The 23,952-nt window shown below is 55.1% G+C and overlaps 1 protein-coding gene across 2 annotated transcripts in view; it reads right to left on the bottom strand.

Annotated features, from left to right (window-relative positions):
- Positions 1-22,087: 22,087 nt before the first annotated feature.
- PREX1 (phosphatidylinositol-3,4,5-trisphosphate dependent Rac exchange factor 1) overlaps positions 22,088-23,952 on the bottom strand; it is a 186,880-nt gene continuing 185,015 nt past the window's right edge. For both annotated transcript variants that reach the window (XM_047851928.1, XM_047851929.1), the window contains one exon: positions 22,088-23,813. In XM_047851928.1, the coding sequence (XP_047707884.1) occupies positions 23,771-23,813 (43 nt within the window). In that variant the 3' untranslated portion in view covers positions 22,088-23,770. The remainder of the gene's footprint in view (positions 23,814-23,952) is intronic.

Below are 23,952 nucleotides of genomic sequence, written 5' to 3'. Positions count from 1 at the left end.
CGAGCCACCCAGGCGCCCCGGCATTCTTACTTTTCAATCTTTATTTTACGAAATTAATAGGGGCTGCGGCTTACGCCCTGTGATGCACAAACGCCGGAGGCGGGGGCACAGTTGCGCCTCGTCCTGGATCTCATGCTGCTGAGGCTGCGGCCCACCGCGGGGTCGCCTCCCTCTGCCCACGCTTCCCTCCCGCTGCCCAGCGGACACCCACCTCTGCCTGGCGGTGCCGCGTGTCCAGCCCAGGGGACCCCAAGGGCCTCAGCCAGTGACGGGATCCACCCCTTGTCTGCCATTGGTGGGCAGTGACCACACCTGACCAATGGGTGTAAGGGGCGTGGCCTGGGGGTAACGACCCCACCCCCACCCCGCCCCTCCCACTCGGGTCCCTTGTGTCCTGGGACTCCCCCACCCTAACCCCCTCCCAGGCTCCCATCTCGCTCAGGGTAGAAGCGAACCCCTCACTTGGGCCCGGGGGCGCCGCAGGAATGACCTCGCCCCCCAGACTCCTCTCTGCCCACCCCTGCAGCCCCCCCGACTCTCCAGGGGGTGTTCGCCGGGCCTTTGTCCTGGCTCTGCCCTCTGCCAGGGCCCCTGGCCCCACCCCCACACCCCAGGCCTCTGCTCACAGGCCACCCTCCCCAGGGGTCCCCTCCAGCCTCCCTGCTGACATAGCACAGCTTCCCAGGACATACTCATTCTCCCTAAGATGTATCCCAGTCCAACACTGTGTTGTGTGTGTGACCATTTACTGGATCAGAGTCTGTCTCCTGCCCCTGAAATATAAACTCCAAGAGGATAGGATTTTAAGGCCTGTCTCCCCCCAACGGCTGTACGCACACAGCGCCCAGAAAGGGCTTCTGACACTTAGCAAGCGGTCAGTAGATAATTGTCCAATAAGTGAATGGAAGACAACAGAGAGGGGAGCAGGATGACGGCCGCCTGGCTAACACTCCAAGGAGCCTGTTATGTGCAGTCTCCGCCCCGAGGCTCTACGTCCATTCATTCATTTACTATCTCACCCAGACAAGTCTTTACTGAGCACCTACTGGGTGCCAGCAACTGTCACTGGTTCTAGGAGTACAGCAATGAGCAAAACATCAAAAATCCCTTTTTTCAAGGACTCTAAAGTTTCACGGGGGAAGCCAGACAAAGAGCAAGAGGGAGAAGCAGAAACACACGACCTGTGCAATGGTGCTACGTGCCAGGAAGGGATGGGTCCTGGCTGGGTGGAGACCTCAGGCCAGGTGGCCAGGGACGGCCTCACTCACAAGCGACACAGGAGTCCAGACCTCCAGGAGCTTGTGGCCTCCTCCCAACAACTCAGTGAAAGACAGAGACCATGGTCATCCCTATTTTCCATGTGTGGACAGTGACGCTCAGAGGGGTTCAGTAACTTGCCTGGGGCCACACAGCTGCTGAACGGTAGAGCCAGCTCCGAGCTCCGCGGTCAGACGTAAACTGCTCCTCCCTGTCTCGCCCAGACCCCTGCAGGTGCTCTGGGTCTGGGGTTGTCCTGGGCTGAGCCTTCCCTTGTCCACCCAGCTCTGAGCTGCCGTGGCATCTACCAAGGAAGGAGCTCTCATGCTTCCTCGTGGGGCCGTCTCTCCCTCCAACCTCGTGATTTTCTAACAAGCAGGAGGAATGATGTCGTATAGCATGGCTAGAATTCATTTCAGTATTAATTCTGGAACCCCATTTTCAGTGGATAATTAAATTACTTCTTAATTACAAACAGAACATCCGTGCATTCCCTCTGAGTGAGCGCGGGCGGGTGTACAAGGGCGAGAAATGAAGACGGCTCGGCAGAAATGGCCAGGCGGGCGCTGCCCTTCCGTTCCCCATTCCCCACACCCCAGAATCCAGATGGGCTGCCCCGCTGGGGCCAGGGAGAACCTTCCCTCCTTTCCTTTCTTTCCTCTGGGGCCAGGTGACTCTCCTGCCCGTCACCAAGCAAACCCCCGCGGGCGCCCCGGCCGGTTTTGCCCCTCGGGGGCAGCACATTGTCTCCCCAACAGCCCGCCTCCTCCCCAACCCCTGAAACTGCTCCAAAAGGGGGCACACCAAGTTTCCACTAAAACGAGAAAAAGGAATCACTCTGAGGTCAGCACCGGGAGTTGGGCTGCAGAGAGGCATCTGCAGTGAGAGGGCCGGAGTCCCCCCACAGAGCCCACGTCTGTACACAGACGACCACAGGCTTTTCTCCTCTTGGAGGCGTGGGGCTGCGGGGACACCGCCAGAGGACTCTGGGCCTGGGTCCTTCTGTTCCCTGCCTGGAAGAGCCTCCCTGCCTGGCTCATCCTGAGCCACCTCTGGTTCGAGTGTCCAGGTGTCCGGCCCAGGAGAGTCAGAGCCGGAGGGAGCCTCCCAGGGGGGCGACCCCCTGGCTGCCGAACAGGCGTGGCCTGGGGACCGACCCGACACTCTGGCCTCCCCGTGACTGAGGCAGGCTGGCCTGGCAGGCAGACCTGGGAGCCAGATGGAGCCGGTTCAGACCCCGGCTCCGCAGCCGGCAGCGAGAAGGGCTGGGCACGGGCTGCACCGAACGGCCTGGCCCTGGGCGGGGAGGGGGACATGTGAGCCCGACTGAGCCCAGAACCGAGTCGGAGGGGATGGGCACAGATGGTGACGGAGCCCGTGACAGCCCTGCCCTTCAGAGCCCGCCCTCCGCGCGAGCGCCTTCTGCGAGGCCTTCTTCTCCTTGACCCTCCGCCCCGGCCGGCCTCTCCACCCTCGTCTTGGGACGCCCGGCTCTCAACACGGCGCGCCTCCAGGAGCAGATGGCAGCTCCCGGGCCCCACGTCATGTCCCGCCTGCCTTTCGCATGAAAATGGGGGAGAGACAGCCAGACAGATGTCCACCAGGCTGGCCTGTCCGAGCAGCGTGGACTCCGGGCCACGTCCAAGTCGGACAGACAGCCCCTGGACAAACAGCCTCCGGTCGGTGCCTCCCCGGTGCCTCGGTCCCCCCGGAGCCCCGTCCATCCTCTGTCCATAAAAGCCACATCTGCTCTCTCCCTCCCCCACAAGGACGGGCTCACGGAGCCGGCCGGACCAACGGCCCGGCGAGCGGGAGCAGGGCCTCCGTTCTAAAGTGACACCCGGCCCCCCAGCCCGTGGTGGAGAGCAGAGGCGGGTGTTGCCTCTGGAACAAGAAGAAACAGCCCGAAGGAAGCGACTCCCCCCCTTCCCCGCGCAGGGCACAGGCCTCCGCCTCTGTGCCCTCACGAGACCCTGGGGCAGCAGAGAAGGGGGCAGTCACCCCGCTGTGCATTTGTTCATTCGACAAATGCTAGGGGGCTCCCGCTCAGCATGCAGAGACGACAAAAGTCTCCACCCCCAGGTATTTAGAGAATTAATTCAAATTAATCCTGGGAGCTCCTGGCATGGCCTGGCTCAGGGGGAGGGCCACTAATGTGTCCTCTCAAATGTGGTCTCTCCTAGAAGCCTTTGGTCATCGGATCTCCCTGCCCACCTCCTGTATCTTGTCACCCTCTTTCGTCTCCCGATCACTCTCTAACATTAATTTGTTGATTTGCTCAGTCTCTATTTTCCCACCAGAATGCCAGCCCCAGGAGAGCAGGGACCTTGCCCGTTGGGTCTAATGCTGGATTTCCAGAATCTAGAGAGCAGCGAGTCCTGGCCCACGGTCAGGCTACCAGATTATGTGTTGAATGAACGAATAGATCAGGTAGATGAAGGAATGGATGGATGAACAGGCCTTGTATGACCTTGGCCCTGCTCCTGGTCTGGACCCATCGCCCACCATCCTCCCCCTCCCTCGCGACTGCCCAGTGACCCTTGGTCATCCTGCTTCTGGCAGACTTCCCCAGATGTATGACCCATCTCACCCCTCACCTCCTGCAGGTGTGTGTGTAAACGTCACTATCTCGGGCCCTCTCTGACCCCCTTGTCTAAAACTGCAAACCACCCCCACCTCCTGGCATTTCTTACCCCACCCCCACCCCCACCCCCACTTTGGCTTTCTTTTCTCCATGGCACTTAGCATTGTCTCTTAGAGTAATAACTCCTCCATTTCAGTTATTGTCTCTCACTTCCCACCAGATCATCCGCTTCAAGAGGGCAGGGATTTTTGTCTGTTTTATTGGCTGATCTACCCTGTGCTCTTAGGACAGTGAGTTCCTGGCACATAGTATGGTCAGAAATACTTGCTGGATGAGTGAGTGAACTGGAGGTCAAAGGAGCTAGGGTCAGGAGGCTGGGGTAAGCAGAAAGGACTTCCCGGAAGAGGGGGCTTGACTTGGGACTTATGGGATTAGGAGAGGCATAACGTTGGTGGGAGAAAATTCCAGGTAGCATAAAAGATTCAAAACCAAATGCAGCTTCCCAGGGTCTGGAGCTGGAACATCACAGGTACCGTCTTACTTTTTGTTCCCCCCGCAAATGCTCAGATCTTATGCTGTCTGACAACGGTTCTTTGAAAATTTATTCAATGTTTTATTCATCCTTAAATTCTTTAAAGCTGCAAATCAAACAGTCACTGGGTGCTCTGCTAACCACAGGTTCCAGGCTCCTGTGTTGCAAATAATGCTGCTCTTTTGCATACCAAGCAGACTTCTCTCCGTCCCGGGAAAATGAATTTCTCCCGGTGATCATTGCCCTAATTGCATCCACAGGCAGAGCAAACATCTCTCCCCGATTTGCATTATGCAAAACCTTAATCTCCACAAGTTTCTAAAGCACTGTGAGTGATTCACCACCTTCTGATAACCAGAAATACATTGCTTGACCTAGCAGTCCATATAAGTTAGATTTAAGGGGTGGGGGGGATAAAGGATACTATAAACTTTTGGGGGATAATCACCCCTGAGTGTAGATGCCCCATAAATTTCCTTCTTGGAAAAAAAGGGGGAAAAAAAAAGAAATGGGGCAACTGGCCACACACGTATTGCTGGGTTTATGTCCTTCATTCCATTATCAAAATGAAGACAGCAGTGGACTTCTGTCTCAAGCAAACTCCTATGCCATCAGGCTGTCTGGCCCCTGGAAGGTGAGGCAGGAAAACAAGGTGCTCAGCATTGTAGTGAGAGCACAGTATGAGAGATCTTTGAAGCCCAGCTGTTCACAGTCATTGCTGTGTGACAGCAGTCAGGCTACTTAACCCCTCTGGGCTTTAGTCTTCTGCCCTGTCACTGAGAGTAATAAAACCCAACAAACCAGATGGCCGAGGACTAAGTACGGTTCTGGATGGAGTCTTTGTTGGGCCCGTTCCGTGTGCCAGGCCCTGGCCTGTGCTCTGGGGAAATAGTGGAGACCTGGAAGGAAAGGCCCCAGACCTCGGGCGTTTAGAGACAACAGACAGGTGCAGGAACCTGGGTAAGCTCAGACAAGGATAAGACTTGTGAAGCGAGTAAAACAGGGTCTGTGACAGGGACTAGGGAGAGAGTGGGAGAGTCACATATGCCAGATAACACAGCAGACCTGTGACAGTGAGTGTGGCTGAAAACAGCTCTCTCACAGCTGGCACGAGTGGGTAGAGCCAGAATCATCAATCCATGGAGGTCTGAGCACCAGCAGCCGCCAGCCATGGGCATGCTGTGCTCTGTCGCTGGGCGTGAGGACTGGATGCAGCCGCATACATTCATTAGCAGGTGTATTACTATTATTGCTATTTTTGATCATTGCCTTTTGCAGGTGAGGAAACAGAGCCTTACCACAGAATCTACAATCGTCTATTTGATACACACCCTGTCTTCCGTCTAAACTCATTTGCCCGCAGTTGAAGAGGAAAGAAATGCCTCGCTCCCTTTACCAGTCCTTAAACTATTGTCTCTCGGCTGAAAACACCTGCCTCTCTTCTGCCTTGCGAACCTGGGGCAATCTTTGCAAACCACGGTTCAGCTTTGCTAGTGCCCCCTGTTGGGCTTTGCCAATAGGGGGCGCTAGAGGGAGACATCAAGACTGGAGGAGAAGAAAGGGCTTGCTATTCCCTTCAGCCCCTGTTTTGTTTCTTCTTCCTGTTTGTTTTACGGTTCCTATCAGTGTCACCTTAGTGCCTTCAGACAGAGCAGCATCAACCGGCCAGTGCAGGATGATTTTCAGCCCCACAGTTTTTCAGTCCTGCAAGGTCCCTCTCCCAAGCTTCTGTTTTAATAATTATAACCTGATTCCCCAGTCCCAGGGGGTAGCTGATTCCTGCTGCTGCCACCTCTGGGAACCTTAGTGCAGGAGTCTCAAATGGTTTCTTCAAGGGCCACGTAGAAGATACTTTAGGGTTGCAGGCTGTATGCTCTCTGTTTCAGCTACTCAGCTCAGCCCTTGTAGTGTGAAAGCAGCCACAGTCAACATGTGGACAAATGGGCCCGGCTGTTGTGCCAATAAAACTTTATTTACAAAGGCAGATAGCCTACCCGTGAGCAGCAATTGGTTCCTCCCTGCCTTAGTGTTCTCTCTTTGCATTTCAATTCCTCAATACCTAGTTAACAAGTACATATGTGTGTGTGTGTGTGTGGTGTATATATATATATATATATACACCACACACACACACACACACACACACACACACACTATTTTCATTGTTAAAATAAATGGCATGATTTCTGGCTCCTGACCAGACTCTTACTCATACAGAAATTGGAACCAAGATTAGGATTCACATCTGACTTACTAAAGGAAGCATTTCATGTACTTGCTACGTTTTGTCCATGGAGTCCAAACAGCAAAATGTCAACCCCATAATGGACCATTGTGATGCTTGGTACAATGACAAGACATTCAAGAATCTCTGAAGACTATATGGTGGCAAAAAGCAGGAGCGTTGGCATAGACTTGAGGCAAGACTATGGAATGGGTGGTGTCGGCCCTGAGCCGTAAAAGCAAGCTGCTTCTTAACAGCCCTTGTAGATTGGTCTAGAGAAAATAAAGCATCTGCCAGGTCAGTAGCTGTGTTATGAGGTGTCAGGGGGTTGTTGACATGCTTAATCAAAGAGAATTTGTCTGGAACAGCAGCTACAATTGAAGTCACCACCTGATGAGGTTTATAGTAATCCATGGTCATTGTCCAAGCACCATCTGCCCCCATAGAGGCCAGACCGGCAAGTTAAATGGAGATGTGATGGGCTTCCCCGCCCCCACATCTTTCAAGTCTTCACGGGGGGCACTAATCCCTGCAATTCACCAAAAATTCTATCCTTAGGGAAAAAGTTTACTCCAGGCTTTTACTTGCGTCTTACCTCTCTCATGGATTTTACACCATGAGTCCATCCAGTTGCCAAGGAGCTTGGGATCTGCAGACCTACTGGGTCCCCTGTGATTTGAACTTGAGTCACAACTCCACTTATTACCTGATCTATGTTTTTAAAAAATTAGATAAGAGGCCATTGCTCTTCATTTTGGTGGTTTCTGGCCATCAGGTCTTTTTTATCCCCCCATTACATAAATCAAATAACATTTTGGTATGCTGCCCATCTATTTCATCTCTAAGGACACCACGATGAATAAACCATGCAAAAGATTACCTGGGACATTCCGATTACCACTTCTTTTCTTCTGGCAAATGTGGTAAGTACGCCCACCTTGCCTGAGGGGGATTAAACGCTGTCACTTATCCTCACCCTCACTGATGGCTGCCATCTGGTGTCTCCCTCTGGCATCTCCACCATTATACGTGGCCTACTGAGAACAGCCACACGGAGATTTTCAAGGATGCAGGTGCTTCCTCACTAACATATGCCTCCATGCCTTCGTGAACGGAGTGTCTGCCAGACCTTGAGGGCATGTAGGGGTTAGGAGGCATGGTTGTCCATATCATTCATGACAAAGTCACTCCAACACCCCATCTCCCTAATCCTTTGGATTTCTTCCCTTGTACTGTACAGGGAGCATTCTGTTATCCCAACCCAGTCAAATAAGGGCCACCACTGAGATCAAGGATGCTGAGCGACCTCCAGCTTCTTGAGCTGACCACAAAATTCAGAATCTCCAAGAAGTGCCCCCATATTTATAAATGTACTTTGATTCAACGTTCTATGCTATTCTCTTTGGTCTAAAACTCTTACAAAATCTATCCCTACACACAGTCCCCAGGTTTCTGCCAACGGAAATCAGCAACATCCCCGAATCACTTTGGAGTACATGCTATTTCCTCCCGGTCGGACTTTGCGTTTGTCCTTCTGGAACATGCTGACACCTGACCCTAGTTTAATAGCAACAGGAGTGATTAAGGTGGGGCTTGAGGCGAATAGGTAGCTCCTTGCAAGGAAACCTTGTAATAACCTTGTAGGGAGGCCTGGGAGGGATGCTGTTTCTACTTGGTTCTACTTAGTTCCTGTTCCTTTTTTTCTATGTCTGTGTGATTCCTGGTGCCCACTATGAGGGCAGGCACTTAGTAGGTACACAACAAATATTTTTGGATGGATTCATAAAAACATTTCAAGGGTAAGGGCCAGGCATTTGACCTTCTGTTTCGTTTTTTAATTTGTAATAAAGTGACAATCAAAATTTAGCTTTTTCCTCTAGTTAAACCTCACCTGATCAGAAACCCCAACTGTCCAGCTCCTCCGAAGTCCTCCCTGGTTAATCCAGGCCTCCCCTAAAGGGCAGGCTCAGATCTGATGCTTCCCAAACCCTCATATCTGGGAGCATGATTCTTGGTGTCTAATAGATGCTTCTGTGAACATTAGCTGGATGGCTGAATGAATGAAGGTAAGGGACTGCCTTCAGAGGCCTCTTCCAGAACCATCTGTCTCAGTTGGGCATGGATCACACCTCACCCACCCTCTGTATTCTTCAGATTGTGCTCAAAGAGATACACCAATCTTCCATTCCCACCAGCAAATTCTCTCCTGGATGGAAATTGATGCAGTTCTATGACCAGCACCTGGCAGGCCATGTGTAGTGGGTTTCTGGGTCTCAGGGCTAAATGCAAACTCAGCCCTGCCTCAGTGGCCCTCTTGGCACCTTCATTCCTCTCTGTGGAGCTCTTTCCTGGATACCCACCGTGACTCAGTGGCAGCGAAAGGGCAATCGCATGGGCAAGCAGACATCGTGCGTGCCAAGCCAACGGCCACTTCTGGCCTCCACTCAGTTCAATTCTGATGTGGCTCAGGTCCCAGGAAGCCACAAGTTTCAGAACTCAGGCTCTCTTCCCTCCCCAGGATGTGCATCATGATGGATTAGGGGGCAGTGGTTCTCAATTCTGGCAGACCCAATGACCTCTCCAAGGAAGAAATGTACTTAATAACCTCTCTACCGCCCTGAAATGGAAGTCATGAATAATTAACCTATAATATCACACGTACTCAAAAAGCCATTATAATGCTCTGAAGTGGATTATAAAAAAGAAATAAAAGGAAAATAATTTGTAATAATATAAATCACATTTCACTAGGTAAATGAGCAGGCACAGACACGTGAGGAGACATGATGAATAGTTAGATCCTTGTCAACATCAGGAGTTTGGGTGTAAAGACAAGTAAGGTCGGGAGGGCAAAACAATGAAAGAGACACTTGAATGTCAACAGTGTATCCAGTATACATTAAAACCTTGTAAAACTATTTTGTTTTGATATAAAGTGTGGCATAGGTTCTATGATTAAGCTATGTTCTTCACATTATTGATTCAAATGGCTTTTCACACATGTGGATGACATTTGTCTTATTTAGACTGCCCTGCACATTGTAGGACACTCAGTATTCCTGGCCCCACCCTGTAAAGGCCTGAAATGTTACGGATCATTGAAACAAACCAACCCCCCCCCCCCCCCCCATTTCCAACATGGCCCCAGGGAGCAGACCTCTCTGGCGGCCAATCATGATCAGTACGTTTCCTCTGCCAGCAACTGGTCTAGGAATAAGTCTGGGATGCAATTTTGGCTGAAGTTAACACGAAAAAAAACATGCAGGGAGCTTCTGGGAAAGGCTTCCAGGGTTTTATAAAGAGGCAATAGAAAGAAACATATTTTTTTCTCTTTCTGCCTCGGGGCATTGTTGCCTGAGGATGTGTTACCTGAGCTGTGGAACCTTCCTGCAACAATCAGGGAGAAAGCCAATGAGGGGAAGACAGCGCAGCAGGAAGCTGGAAGGAACCATGTCCTTGATAAGCCGCAGCCCCGCTGAGCCGGCCAAACCCAGAGTGGCCCGGGGTACCCTCCGGATTCCTTGGCTTATGAAGTAATAAGATGTCCTTATTATTTAGGTCCATGTTTGGGGAGTTTTCTGTTTTTTGAAGCCAAAAATATACCATCTGTGACAGGTCGGGACATTTTTGTTCATTACCAGAATCCCTTCTGCTTGGCGAGCAAAAACTTAGAAATTTCCGAAGCATCAGAACTACATTCGCGTCATCCAAACCTGGCGCTCCTGTGAGGTGTGGGTTATGATCCCCATTTACAGATAGGAACACTGAGGCCGAGGAGGAGGGGGAGTGCCTTGCGTCAGACACACAGCTGAGCTGGGAGAGGCCCTGGTCCTGGGCTGAGTCCCCCTGCAGAGCTCCCCCTGCCCCCCCCCCCCCCACCCATCACCGCATCCCGGAGGCCTTCTCCATTCTCTGACCCCGTGGCTCTCCCGGGCCTCCAGGCCCCAAATAGCCACACCCCCTCATGCCATCATTTTACATTCTCATTATCGGGGTCACTTCCTCGGATTAAAAACCTGAGCTTCTCGACATTCCTTATTAAATATGTATATCTCATCTTGAAAGAACTAATACATATTCATTAACACAAATAAGTTCTTCATTAGTTCTCAGATGTGGCAGCCTTTGAAAGATACGGGACATAGGACAGGTGGGGCTTGAACTGAGTCTGCTCATGGTACCAGGATGAGCTCCACCCGTTCGTCTACACTCGTGCACGCGGTGAACACTGGCACGTGTGCATCCATGTGCCACACGCAGTGCGGGGGCCTGGACTCACGGCCCTGGGCTCGCCACAGTCCCTGCCTTCATGGAGCTGGCTTCCTCGAGAGGAGACAATCATCACACGAGCGAGAGGATCGGAGGTCTGATGAACCCCACGAAGGAAACAGTAGGGCGTCACGGAACAGGAAGTGACTTCACAGGAGACAGGCGATCAGGGAGGCCTCCGGGCGGAGGAACGAAGACCAGCTGAAGGCACAGGCCCCCCTCCCACGGCAACGAGGGCCTCCGAGAAGGGCCCCTGGGGCCCCGGGGAGCCTGGCGTGAGGACCAGGTGGCCACAGGTAGGGGGGGAGCCGGATGATAAGGATGAGACACGAGGCCAGAGCCGAACCCCCCATCTACACTTCTGAGGGCACTTGAGTTGAGGGTGCACCGTCAGAGCTGGCCGGAGCACGGGGTAGCCCAGAGCCGCCCGAACCATCTGTGCCCTGGAATTTTCTGGGCCCGAGCCGGCATTCCCTCCAGAGTTCACTGTCCGGAGTGAGCAGGAATTCCACATGGTCGGCGTGGGCTCCTTCAATACCACCGCGGTCAGGGGAGCCTGTGTTTGTTTAACCACCACCCTGAGAGCAGGGGCAGTGATGGGGAGATCGTGTGAGCTTGGGAGGCAGGAGAGTGTCTCACCCACGTACACATGCGTGCATCCACACATCACACACACAGGCTCACACACCTTTGTATGCACTTACGCACATACACAAATACGTCCATAAACACACATACACATTACATACACACATATATACGTCCATATACACACATATACACACGCACGTACTCGCATCCACATACACACTCGTACACACATATACACACGTATACACACAGCACACACAATCCACGAGCGAGACTATCACGTAAGAAGTGCTGTCATCACAGGCCCTCGACTCTTTGGGACCTGAGATGTAGACAGAGGCCCGGTTCCCCAGAGGCAAACAGATCCCCCTTGGGCGTCCCCAGGAGTTGGTCACAGGGAAGGGACCGCCCCCCGGAAGGAGATCCCAGGGAGAGTCAGCTGCAGGCCCAACAGTCTCCCGGGGTTTGCCGGCTCCCGGGGGGCGGGGACAAGAGTGACCCGGCCTCCCGCCACGTGCTCCTTCCGAAGAGCGCGGGCTCCACCGTCCACGCGGAAGTCGAGGGAGGACCCACCCTGCGGCGGCAAGCCCGGGTCCCTGGGGGCTGGGGCCACGTGACCCGTTCCTGCCAATGGGCTGTGCGCACAGTGACTGCCCGTCCCCCGGGGCCGGACCCCCGACCGCCCCTGCCAGGCCCCCTGGCCGAGCTCCCTTCTTCGGGCCCAGGCCCTGGTGACACAGGGGCTTGGCTGCTCCATCACCTGGGTCGCAAGGGAGGACCCCCCCCCCCACCCCAGCCCAGCTCCCGGCCGCCCCTCCGGACACCTGCCCTTCGAGCCAGAAGCCCGCCATCCCGGGAGGCTGCTCGCGGGGCAGCACGACCCAGCCTGTCCCCACTGCGCGTCGGGGTGTTCAGACCGATGCGCCCCCGGAGAGGACCGCCCCGTTCCCTGAGGCCGCCCAGGTGCCAGGCGCTGCGCTCCTCCGTGTCAAGAACGTGCCCTCTGTGATGAACGTGCGCATGGTCACGGGTGTCCTCCATCAACGGGAGCAAACGGTAGTTACAGCTGGCCTTCCCTGCGCACTTCAAATGCGGCGGGCATTTGCTAAGCACCTAAGGTAATGTCTTTGAGCCTCACCGTTACCCTGGGCAGGAAGCGTTGCTGTTTATTCCCACTTGACAGATGAGGACGCCGAGGCTCAGAGCGGCCACGCACGTCCCTGGGCCCACACAGCCGGTAAATGGCAGAGCTGGCCTTTGAACCAAGGCCCAGCTGACTCCTGATTTGGGGTTCATGCTGCCGTCCCCCTGGGGCGCTGGTGGTGACCCCGAGGGCTGGAGCAGGTGGCGGGGCTGAGATGCCCCAGGCAGAGGCTCTGGGTAGTTGGCGAAACCCGTGGCCCGCTTCGCCTGCAGCCCTGCGGTGCTCAGGCCTTCCTCTCCACGCCTCTCTGTCTGATATGGACCCTCTTTGGAGTAAACCGCATTGATTCTGCCTAATTAGCTCCTCAAATGGAATCGCCAGTTATTTTGGGAGCAGCATCCTCACAAATGAACGTTTCCCTGGAGCATTCAGGTGGAAAATGCAGATAAACACGCCGCTTTGTTAAATGAACGGACGCGATCGGTCCCCGGAGCCCGGGCTATCGCAGGCCCCGGGCCTCACTCTCACAAAAGGCCTGAATCTTAGCCTTCTGGAGCTCTCTCCAAACGGGGCCCCTCCAGAGCGGAAGAGAAACCCCGGTCTGCGCGCCCGAGCGGCCACGGCAGCGTCCCGAGCAGCCCTGCGGCCCAGCGCCCGGCGGAGGGTTCACCTGCGCTCGGGCGTCCGGCCCCAGCCCCGCCCTGTGAGGAAGGCGCTGCCGGGAGCCCCTGCTACCGACGGGGACACTGAGGCACGGGCCGTCCATTGGAGGCCGGGAAGTCCGGCCACGGGTCTCGTGCGCTTGGTCGCGAGGCCCCGTGCGTTGTCTCCACCACCCCTCCGTCCCGTCCTCAGATGTGAGTGCACCTGGAATTGGCACGTTGCTTTTAAATCCACGCGACTCTTGGGTTCTGAACAGCGCGCTGGTCAAGTATCAGTCCACGTCAGCAGTTCAGCCAGCGCGTGGTCTTGGTGACCCTGTTTTCTCCAGTTTTGGGTATCCCCCACCCCACCGCCCGAGGGGGAAGCCTCCGGGGGCTCCCGTCTCTGGCTGACCCGGCCCTCGGCACAAGCATCTCCCATTCCACAGGCAGCTGGCAGGACTGAAGGCTGGGAGTGAGGACCTGGGGCCAGGCGTCATGTACTCAAATCCCGGCTCCGATGCCCCTACGTCACGTGACCCTGGGGGACCTCCAATGGGAGGGTGGTGAATACGGTGCCCCTCGTAGGGCTGTTGTAGGAGTCAGTGAAGTGACCTGTTCATGTGAACACTGGGCCCGGCACATAGTAGGTGTTCAGTTAACAGTATACATCGTATGGACTCTTCAGTCCCAGATGGGCACTGGGATCCCTGTCATCTGTCAGTTGGGACGAGGGAGGCTAGGTTTCCTTTCATGCCCATGAGGCAGGGTCACACAGGCTGGCCCTCCACCATCAAGTTGGACCCAGTCGCAACAGAGGAGGCTTGTGTGGGTGATGGTGCCAGATGTTCCTGGCCCCTTTCTGTAGCCGAGTCTCTGCAAACAGGACCCAAGTCTGGCTCGGCTGCTGACACAGACCTGGCAGACCCTCCTGGGCCCTCCCCCAGGCAAGAGTGCCCAGGACCCCCCAGCCAGCTCCCTGACGGCAGGTGCCGTGACGGGTTGAGGGAGCTCGGCCACCCTCACCCCCGCCCCTCCCCCCTCCTGACGGGCTGCTCCCCGGCAGCCTGTAGCTCCACTGTCCTCGAATGTTAGCCACATGCCATGCAGACCGGTCCCACCTGCCAGGGCCATTCCCGTGGTCTTTTCCGAAGAGCTGTGTGAACTAAAGGCCAGAAAAGAGAGCAGCAAGTCCGTGCAGCCCCTGTGAGGCTGCCCTTCTCCAGCCTGGTAACCTGCAGTGTTCCTGTCCCTGGAACAGCTCACTCCCCGCTCCACGGTCATGGTGTCTGAAAAGCCCCACTTGTCACCTCCACAGCTCTAGGGGGCTCTGGTGAAGCACAGATAGGTAACTAGGGGAGTGTCTCCCCATTACCCATTGGCTCCTGTGGCACTGTGAGGCACGCGTCCCTCAGCAGGGAGCAGGGCCAGGGGATGGTTAGGTTTTGATTGGAGAGAGGGTGAATGGGCAGGAAGGATCTGGAAAGATCTGGAGGCTGGGCCCAGGGCAGCAGGGAGGGGCTGCATGGGGGGGGGGGGGGGGGATGCTGGGGCAGCCCTGCACCGGGAACCTGGGCCTGGAAAGTGCCGGAAGGGAAAGAGCAGGGAAAATAGAAGGACAACACGGCAGCGCCCGCCCCACATGCTGGGCCGAGGCTGGCAAAGGCCTGCCCAGGCGGGGGCTGAGCTAGGGGACTGGACCTTCTGCTGAAGCCCCCAGAACTTCGGAAAGTCAGAAGAACTGAATCCCGATTGCAGGGGAGGAGGGTGAGAGCAGGGAGACCAGCGAGAACACCAGAATATTCTAGGCAGAAGATGATGGTTTGGATCCAGCTGGCAGCACTAGATGTAGAGAGAAGTATCCAAGTGGCCAATATCCAAAGCAGGAAGGAACGAGGCATGGGGAGAAAAGGAACGTTCCTCCTGAGCCCTCTCATTTCAGGGAGCAAAGATTTCCCCAGAATCCCCCCTGAGCAGGGCCCTTGCACCTCATTTCTCAGAAGTGGGTCAACATCTACCAATCACAGGATTGCCCCAAGGGGCAGGATCCCGTGACAGGCTCACAGCCTCAAGAAAACCACCTTCATAATTTGTGGGGCCCAGCGCAAAGTAAAAATATAGGGCCCCTTGGTCAAAAATCATTAAGAATTTCAAAACTGTAACAGCAGAGCCTTTAGCCAATCATGGGACCCTTCTGAGCACTGTGTGACTACAATGGGTCCCACGCGTCCCCATGAAGGCAGCCCTGTCCTCGCGATTCACCCCCTTGGCTGAGCATGGGGCCACCCGGACAGGCTGCAGGAGGGAGGGTGCAGGTGGTGGGGAGAGACCCTGTGTGGGCACCATCAGAGAGGCGGCTGTGTCCACAGACTAGACAGAAATATAATACTACATGTTTCATGAAACTCAATAGGAACAATGCCACATATTCTAGAAATAAAATGTTACAATACCACTTTCACTCTGGACAGCCCTCTCAGATTCTTCTCGAAAGTCCTCAAATGGGCAGGCCGGGTGGGGGCCTCGAGCTATAATTGCCGTTTTGCAGATGAGAAGACTCTCCTTCGCTCAAAACCCGCCAGTGGCTTCCTGATTCTAGACATGAAGTGCAAAGCCTTCCAGTCACCTATGTGCCCTGGGCCCTGCCCACTCTGATGTCACACCCTCCCTAGCACTTTCTACCTCTGGGCCTTTGCACCTGCTGTTTCTGCTGCCCGGAATCAGTTATGCCAAGGTCTCTCCTCCTTGGGTCTCCACTCAAGGGTCTGCCCCAGAGAGGCTTTCCCTGACCATTTATTAAACTAGCTCGCACATCTGTCCCTGACCTCCTACCTGCTGGATTTATCCTATTGCCATTCACACCATATGACGTGTGACACACCTGTGTGTCTATTGGCTTTTTGTCCCCGTCTCTTCCAGCAGAAAATAAACTCCACAAGCACTTTGCTGATGTGACTCTGGGCCTAGAACAGAGCCTGGCACCTAGTAGGGCCTTCATAAATATTTGATAAAGGATGCCGGTGAGGGAATGGGTTACTGAGCAGACCCTGAATCCCATGGGTTTCTGCAGACGCCTTGTGTGCCAGAATGCCAGGTGAGGACACATTCTGGATAGGGTGGCTTTGCATCATCAGCTGCGTCCTCCTGCCAAGTTGGACCCAGCACCCAGTGACGCAGATCCAGCCCGATGGAAGAACATTCTCGTGGGGAAGCCCCACCCTGCAGGGGACCTGAGGCCTGGGTGAAACCGAGGGACTCCAGGAAAGTGGGTCCGGAGCAGACCTATCACACCCAAGGAAGGAACAGAGACATAATCGTGGACTTTCCAAACCCTGAAGATTAAATTAGCGTAAATACCTCATGAGGGGGCGGCTGTCTCTTGATCCAAATCCTCCTCCCGTGGCCATTCATTCACTGGTCCATCCAACCAGAGTCAGAGAGTCCTCATCGAGCACCTAGGGTGCTACACTTCTTCCTCCTGTGCTAGGAAGTGGGGATACAGTCGTGAGCAAGGCAGGCTCGGCCCCCACAGAACCTGCAGTCTGCTCAGAGTAGGCCAACAATATGTGAGCTAAGAAACGCAGACGTAAACTGGACAAAGACTGGATCTTTGGCAGAAGGAAAGAGCATGCTCTGCTAGAGTCAATAAGGGATGGTATCTTCAGTCAATCCGGAGGGCCTCTTGGAGGCCGTGGCATCCCAACTGAGGCCTGAGTAACGGGGAGGGGCCACCCGCGGGAGTGGCAGACGGCAAGATACTTCCAGTCGGGAAACCGCAGCGGGTGCAAAGTTCCGGAGGCGGGAACGAGGACCGAGATTAGAGCCGGAGGAGCAGAAAGGAGGCCTTGGTGGCTGAAGGGCAGCGAGCCAGAGAGGCAGGGTCCGGGAGAGACTGGAAGGGCCGGGCGCCCTCAGTCCTGGCCGTTCTGCCCGCCCAGGAGGCCACAGAGGTGTTCACGCAAGTGGGGAGTTGGGGTCCGACGCGCTCGGTTCTGACTCCAAGTCTTTGTGGGCTCAGACAGGTCACTGAACGCTTTCAGACTGTTTTCTTGTCTGTCAAATGGGACTAATAACTCTGTCTTCTCCCAGGCACCATGAGAGTCGGTGAGGATTAGTGGTCAGAATCCTCAGCAGCAGGGGTGTGCTGTCCCCCCTGCTGCACCCCTCATTCCCTGATTCTGTCCACTAAAGCCAATGGGTAGTGACTGGACATCTGCAGGAAATGTTAAGAATCTACCGCGACAGGACTCCGATCGCTAAATTCCGCAGCTACCGAGCACCGACAGCACATACCGACCGAGCGCTCTACTAACACGCCCAGGACGGCACCGGGCACAGAGTAGGCGCTCAAGAAGCGGTTGCTGGTGGTGTTTGTGGTGGTCCCAACCCCACAGCGGGCACCTTCCTGCCAGACCTCCGGCGGGCTTCCTCTCCCTCCGCCCTGGCGACAGGCACGTCCTTCGGGACCCAGGAGGCCGCTCTGTCATGAAAAGGCCTTTCCCACCACATCCCGGTGAACGGGAGTCGCTAACACATGAGGTGAACAAGAATCCGGGCCCTTGCAGTGCAAGAGATGGAGAGTGAACGATCCTCTCCGCCAGGTGGTGGTAAGTGCTCGGGAGGAAAATAACACAGGGTGAGGGGAAACAGGGTGACAGGAAAGAATGCGGGATGATGTGACGTTTGAGCAGACGCGAGGAAAATGAGGGAGCAAAGCATGAGGCCATCTGGGGGAAGAGTGCTCCAGGCCATGGGGACATGTGCAAAGACCCTGAGGGAGCACCGGAGGGAGCACCCAAGGCAAGAAGGCCCCAGAGCTCCCTTCTGCTTTCCCAGGACACCCCGCAGGCCTTTCCTTAGTAAGGGGACCTCTTCAACCCTTCCCCTCCCCCAGCCCCATGTCTGCCAGGTTCTGGGATCAGAGTCAGATTCTCCCATGGTGCACCTGGCCAGCGAGTCCATGAAATCCAGTGGCCACTGTGTTTCCACTTGCTAAATGTAATGCTGCGACCATGGCCCTGGAACTGATCAGGGATCAGTATTTCCGAGCTGTGTGACCATGGGTGAGTCACTTAAAACTAACTAACTGAGCCCATGTCCTCCTCTGTCAAGAGGAGCTTAGCAGTACCTACCTTGAAGGGCGGGTAAGAGGGTTACACCCGATGATGCCTTTATAAAAGCCGACCGGCCGAGAGTCCAAAAGACACTAAGCGCTCAGTCCTGGACGCTGCCGTTAATCCACAGAAGTCTGGGAAGGCCAGGCTGGTCAGAGGACAAATCCTTTTTTGAAGAAATGAGTTGTACACCCTCACATCGTAGGTGGGGGAACTGAGGCACAGAGAAGGATGGCTTGGGCTCTGTTGCCCTACAGCCCTCTCCTGACCCTCCAGGAGAAGTTACTAAGTGCCCAGAGAAGTCCATTTGGGATAGACCTTCTGACTCACCTCCCCACAAAGCCCCCAAACCCCAGAGCCCTTCAACGGGAGCCTCCAGGGGCTCTGGGAGGCTCAGCCAGGACAATCTGGCCCACAGCGCCACCTGGTGGTCAGCGCTTCCAGGCCGGGGTGGGGCGCCGGTTAGTAATTGGCGGGTTCCTGGTCACAGCCCTCATGAGCACCTCATTTCACAGTTTGCAAGGGTCTTTCACATCCTCATACATCCAGTTGCAAGGGACGAAAGAAGGGAGGGAAGGAAACGCACAAAAGAAAAATAAAAAGAAAAGAATATAGAGTCTAGCTCACAGACGTATGTCGTGGGACAAAGAAAAAACAGAAAATCTAGGTAAGAAAGAAAATGGAGGCGAAAGAGACAAAAATAATCAAGAAGGAGAAATAAAGAAAAATGGAAAAAGAAAAAGATAAAATATCCACACCAAGTCAAGCCAAACCCAGGCCAGATGGCAGGGGACAGTGCCCATCAACCAGACAGTCCCAGCCCGGGCCTCAAGGCTGCCTCTCTCCCAAATGTGGGCACCCAACAGCCAGCATTTGGGCTGGAAGCTGGTAGGCAGGACCTGCCAGGACAAGAGCCCAGGTGAACCGGAACCTCCTGTCACTACACAGTCTCTGGCGCCACCTGCTGGAAGGACGGAGCACCACATTCATCCCCTGGAAGTTAAATTTGGCAACCCTGGACCCTGTTGGTTCTCCTGGTCACCAACACAGCCAGGTGGGTAAACCCCTCCATTTCTCAGAGAAGGAAACTGAGGTTCCAAGAGAGGCGGTGACCTCTCAGGAGATGGCACTCAGCAAGTACAGAACCCTTCCAGGTCCGGGGGGCAGGTGAGGGTATCTGACTTCAAAGGTCTCAGCCCAGATCCTCATGGCCCTCCACAATCCAGCCCAGCCCCAGAACAAAGCCAGGCGCAGAGCATGCGGTCATAGGCACGTGGTTCCCGGCTCGGATAGTCATGGTCCTTCTTTTCGCCACGGTTCACCAATGCCCAGCACTGGACTGGACAGTGGCACACAGTGCCCAGTGGCACACAGCAGACAGGAGGGGATATGGCTCCTGCTCTCAAGGTGCTCCTACTGGCGGGAAAGGAGGATGGCAAACACATAAGCACTTACATTTAGATAAGACCATAAAGTGGCCAACACACCCCATCCCACCTTTGGCTTCCTGAGTGGCTGGCCCCTGACACCATCCACATCCAGGAGCCATATCTGGGCTCCACTGGACAGTTGGAAGAAACAGAGGCTCAGAGAGATTCTGGAAGTCCAGCTGGGAGGTTCAAGAGATTCATCAGCTGCAGGGTTTTGCCCGCCCCTTGATGTGCCATCGACCAGCCCAGCAACCCCAGTCACCAGGCCCTCCTTCAGCCGACACCGCCGTGGTGACTCCAGAGCTGAGGATCCGGACAGTTAAGAGGCAGCAAGGCCTGCCCGGAGCCAAGGAGGTCAGGTAAAGGAATGTGCCAGGTCGGGTGGGGCTGCGAGGGACGAGAGAGCTGGCGTCTTGCCCGAAGGAGGTGGCCCTCCTCAGCCACAGCTGACACGTGGCATGGCAGAAATATGGGCCAGTGGGACCAGAACTTCTCAATTTTCCAAAGGAACAAAAAAACCCCCAGAATTTGGAAGTGAAATCTGCCACTTCTGGAGGGTCTTGTTCAAAATTATGAAAACATCATGTCTGGGAAAACAAAACCAAAACCCACACCTGTTTCCAAGTTTCAGCCCTCAGGCCCCAAGTCTGAGACCTCCTGTAAAACGCCCCCTTGCACCTATTCCTTCCCTTTTGTGCTGTGAAAAAAAAAGGCCTTCCTGAGACCAAAGCAGGTCCTGGGCTTTTACACCCCCCCCCTCCCCCCCCCCCCCCCCCCCCCCCAGTTTGCAGACAAAGCTAGATGGGACTTGGTTAAGGCCACAGAGCCCCTACCTCTCAGCTCAAACCAAAGCTGCCTCTGCCTATCACTACCTGACAATTCCCTTTTCTCATTCCTGGTACCCAGGGTGCAGAATAGGCAGAAATTGGCTGCTTCCTATACAAAGCGCCTGCCTGAAGGAAGCCATTAAATCCTCCTCGTTGACCCCAAATATAGACGGAGGCAACAGCTCTCCCCTCAAAGGGTTTTTCGCGGGATCTAAACACTGGCCTCAAATAATTCCAAACAATCAGTCCGTCGCTGTGCCTAAAATCCTATCGGGATTCATTCCCAACTATTACAGTATGGAGTCTTTTGAAACCTGTCATTGAAAGACACAGGGATCTCTCTCTGGAAAGACCCAGTCTGGGCCTTGAGAGCATAAGCTCTGAAATGGGTTAACTTGATAGGAGCAGACGCTAAAAGAGAAGGCACGCTGGTCTGAAATGACAGAACTGGGTGTGGGCATCGTGGTTCAGGGGGTTCGCAAGGGCAGCTGGCTTCAGGGAGGGTACCCTAAGGGAGCCTTTCATAGACGTCAGTGTTTTCCAAAGTGTGGGAAAGGAGGAAAAGACAGGAGGGAAGAGGGAACCATAAGAAGGAGCAGAGGGGAAGGGAAGGAAGAAAGGAGGGAGGGGGGAGAGGGAGGCAGGCATAGGACAAGCCTAGGGAAACAGGTCTGCAGCTCAAATCCGGCCCAGGGGTTGAGATTTCTCTGGATGGGCAGACGGGAGCCAGGAAGCTTCATAAGGATGGGCAGGGCACGAGCAGGTGCCCTGAACCAGTTCACAGCCCGAGACCCAGGCAGTTCCACGTGTGCATGCGCAGAGTCTGTGCTGGCATCTATTCTGATTGGCCCGTTTGCGGCAGCCTGGATCCTGATTGGCCGAGAACCAGCCTCTGTGTTGCGTGGACCTCCGACCGCACCCCAGATCCCAGATCCCAGATCCGAGACTGCAATGGGCCTGGCAGGCTGCAGCAGAGGGCAGCTCGGTAGCATCCCTCGGACCTATCCGGACCCCTGGGCACATGAAGAGCGGGAACCCTGACATGACACCCAAGAGAAGGCAAGGAATGCCTGGGAAAATTGCCACATTTCCACCATCGCAGCGAAATGGAGCTCGGAATGGAAATAAAGGTGAACGCAATATAAAAACCCCTATTGCCCCGGCACGACTGAGGCACAGACCTACTGTGCTTTCTTGGGTAGCCCTCGCCACTCTTCCCCTGCAAGAGAAAACATGTATTGTCCCCGTGTTAGAGGAGGAAACGGGTTCAGGGGGGTAACGTCACTGTCGCGTGGCGGGGGGGGGGGGGGGGGGGGGAGGGGGTCTCTGGCTCAAGGACTCCGACAGGATCGATGGGAACCGTCCCCAGTATGGTCTTCAAAGCACGAGCTCATTCCGCCCGTGACGCTGGCCACCCCGCCCTGCCCCTCACCACCAGAGTCAGCCCCAAAGGAACCCTCCACAGATCAAGATCTTTGTATTATAAACTGACTTTTAATAATAATAAAAAAATCTATCATGACTTTAATGAGAAGATCTGTACATTTTAAAGTAAACCAGTGCACAACGCCCTTGCCCTCAGGGGCCCCTCTCCATTTCCCACCAGGGGGCTAAAGCCGGTCTTCATTTGTGTCCCTGCCACCTGGGTCCAGCCACAAGCCCACGTCTTGCCATCTCGGCCACAGTGGCAAGTGATGGAGGGTGGTCCCTGGAGGCCCAGGGGGCCAAGATGCTGGTGGGGCTTCAAGTCTCAGGGGCAGGGGGCAACCCAGACCTGATCTCACCCACCACACAAGGGTGGATTATAGATATCCCCTCCCTTCTACCTCGGCTGGGGTTTCTCCCTGCTGGCACACACAAGCTAGAGGGGACAAACTGCTGAGGAGGTCCCAGTGTGGGTCCCTGTGCCCAGGAGGCGGGCAGGGTGACTTCCTGTCTCTCTGGCTGGCTGAGAAATCCCAAGTGCCCTGCTCTGAGCTAACATCAAAAAATAATAATAATAATAATAAGTTACAGAAGCCACCACCCAGCGTTTCCCAGGGGCCCTCCTACCTGCAGGACAGACACCTTTGCGGGACAGCATCTCAAGTGGGCGCTTCAACCCCCTCCCACCCCCAGCCCTGGTCCACCTGCCTGTCAAACCCTCACAGCCAGGCTGAAAGGGAGCAGAGTAATTCAAGCTAATATTGACCGGCTGCTGGAGAACTGAGGCGGGGGGCGGGGGGCGGGGGGAAGGGATCCTAGCCAACACCTGTGAGTGATACCTTAAGACCCTAATATTAAAAAAGATGAAATACTGACATTTGTTGGATTTTCAATAATTTAGTTTTCTCTTTTAGTAGAAGTGGGAAAAGTCATCAACACTACCTTATGTTGGTCCCCTGTTAGACAATATACCTTTCTTTGAGATTTAAAATGTCAAATATATAATTACACAACCCAGAAAAAAGAAAAAAATCTCGACGACACCAACAACATAAAAACCCCAAAACAAACCATAGAGAGTTCACGCCATATAAATAAAGTCGGAGCAAATCTCGCGCCCGGGACTGGTGGCTCGAGTTCCAATGGCGGTGATGTCAGAAGCTGGTGTGGCTCTGGAGTATCCTCTTGGTGACAGGTGGTGTGCCCCATCCCTCTGTCTTTCCTGGCAGAGGCCCGGCTTCTCCCAGTCCACCGAGCAGGTTAGTACAGGGTTAGGGGTGAACTGGCAGCTAAGGTGAGGAGGAGGAGGAGACACCGCGTGTCGCCTGGAATGTGGACTTAGAAGGAAACCAGGGGTTTCAAAAGTGCAGGTTGAACCATCCTGAGGGAGCTGGGTGCGCAGACCTCCAGCTGCAGCACCCGTGACATCCCCCCTCCGTGTCCCGGGGACCTGTGGGCAGGAGCCCAGGTCCTGGCTGCACCCGTCAGTGAGCTCCGTGGGTCCCCGGCACCCCCTCGGGCCTTCTGGCACAAGCGTGGAGAACGTGCCGGCCCAGGGCCGACCGGCCCGCTCCTCGGCGAGCGGGGGCTCCGCTTGTCCACACAGGAGGTGAAGACGCAGGCTGACGGATCCTGGAGCAGGAAGGAGCGGCCCCCTGTGGCTTCCCAAAGCCCAGCTCCGGGGCGGGGGGCGGGGGGGACGCAGCCGAGCACCTGGCACCTGTCTGCACGTTCAGAGGTCTCCGTCCACCGGAGGCTGGCAGAGGCGGTAAAGCCTGGCGGAGACGGGTGAGGAGCCCCATGAGCAACGGCCCGGCCGCCCATTCTTTTTGAGCACATAATCCGCGCCCAACGCGCCCAGCTCGACGGGTATAAAAAGATGCGGGGTGAAAACCCCCCACGCTGCTCGTGCTC

The sequence above is a fragment of the Prionailurus viverrinus genome, chromosome A3, assembly GCF_022837055.1.
Source record: "Prionailurus viverrinus isolate Anna chromosome A3, UM_Priviv_1.0, whole genome shotgun sequence".
Classification (NCBI taxonomy): Eukaryota; Metazoa; Chordata; class Mammalia; order Carnivora; family Felidae; genus Prionailurus; species Prionailurus viverrinus.
The sequence above is the reverse complement of the archived record's forward strand: the minus strand, read 5'-3'. Positions and strand labels throughout refer to the sequence as shown.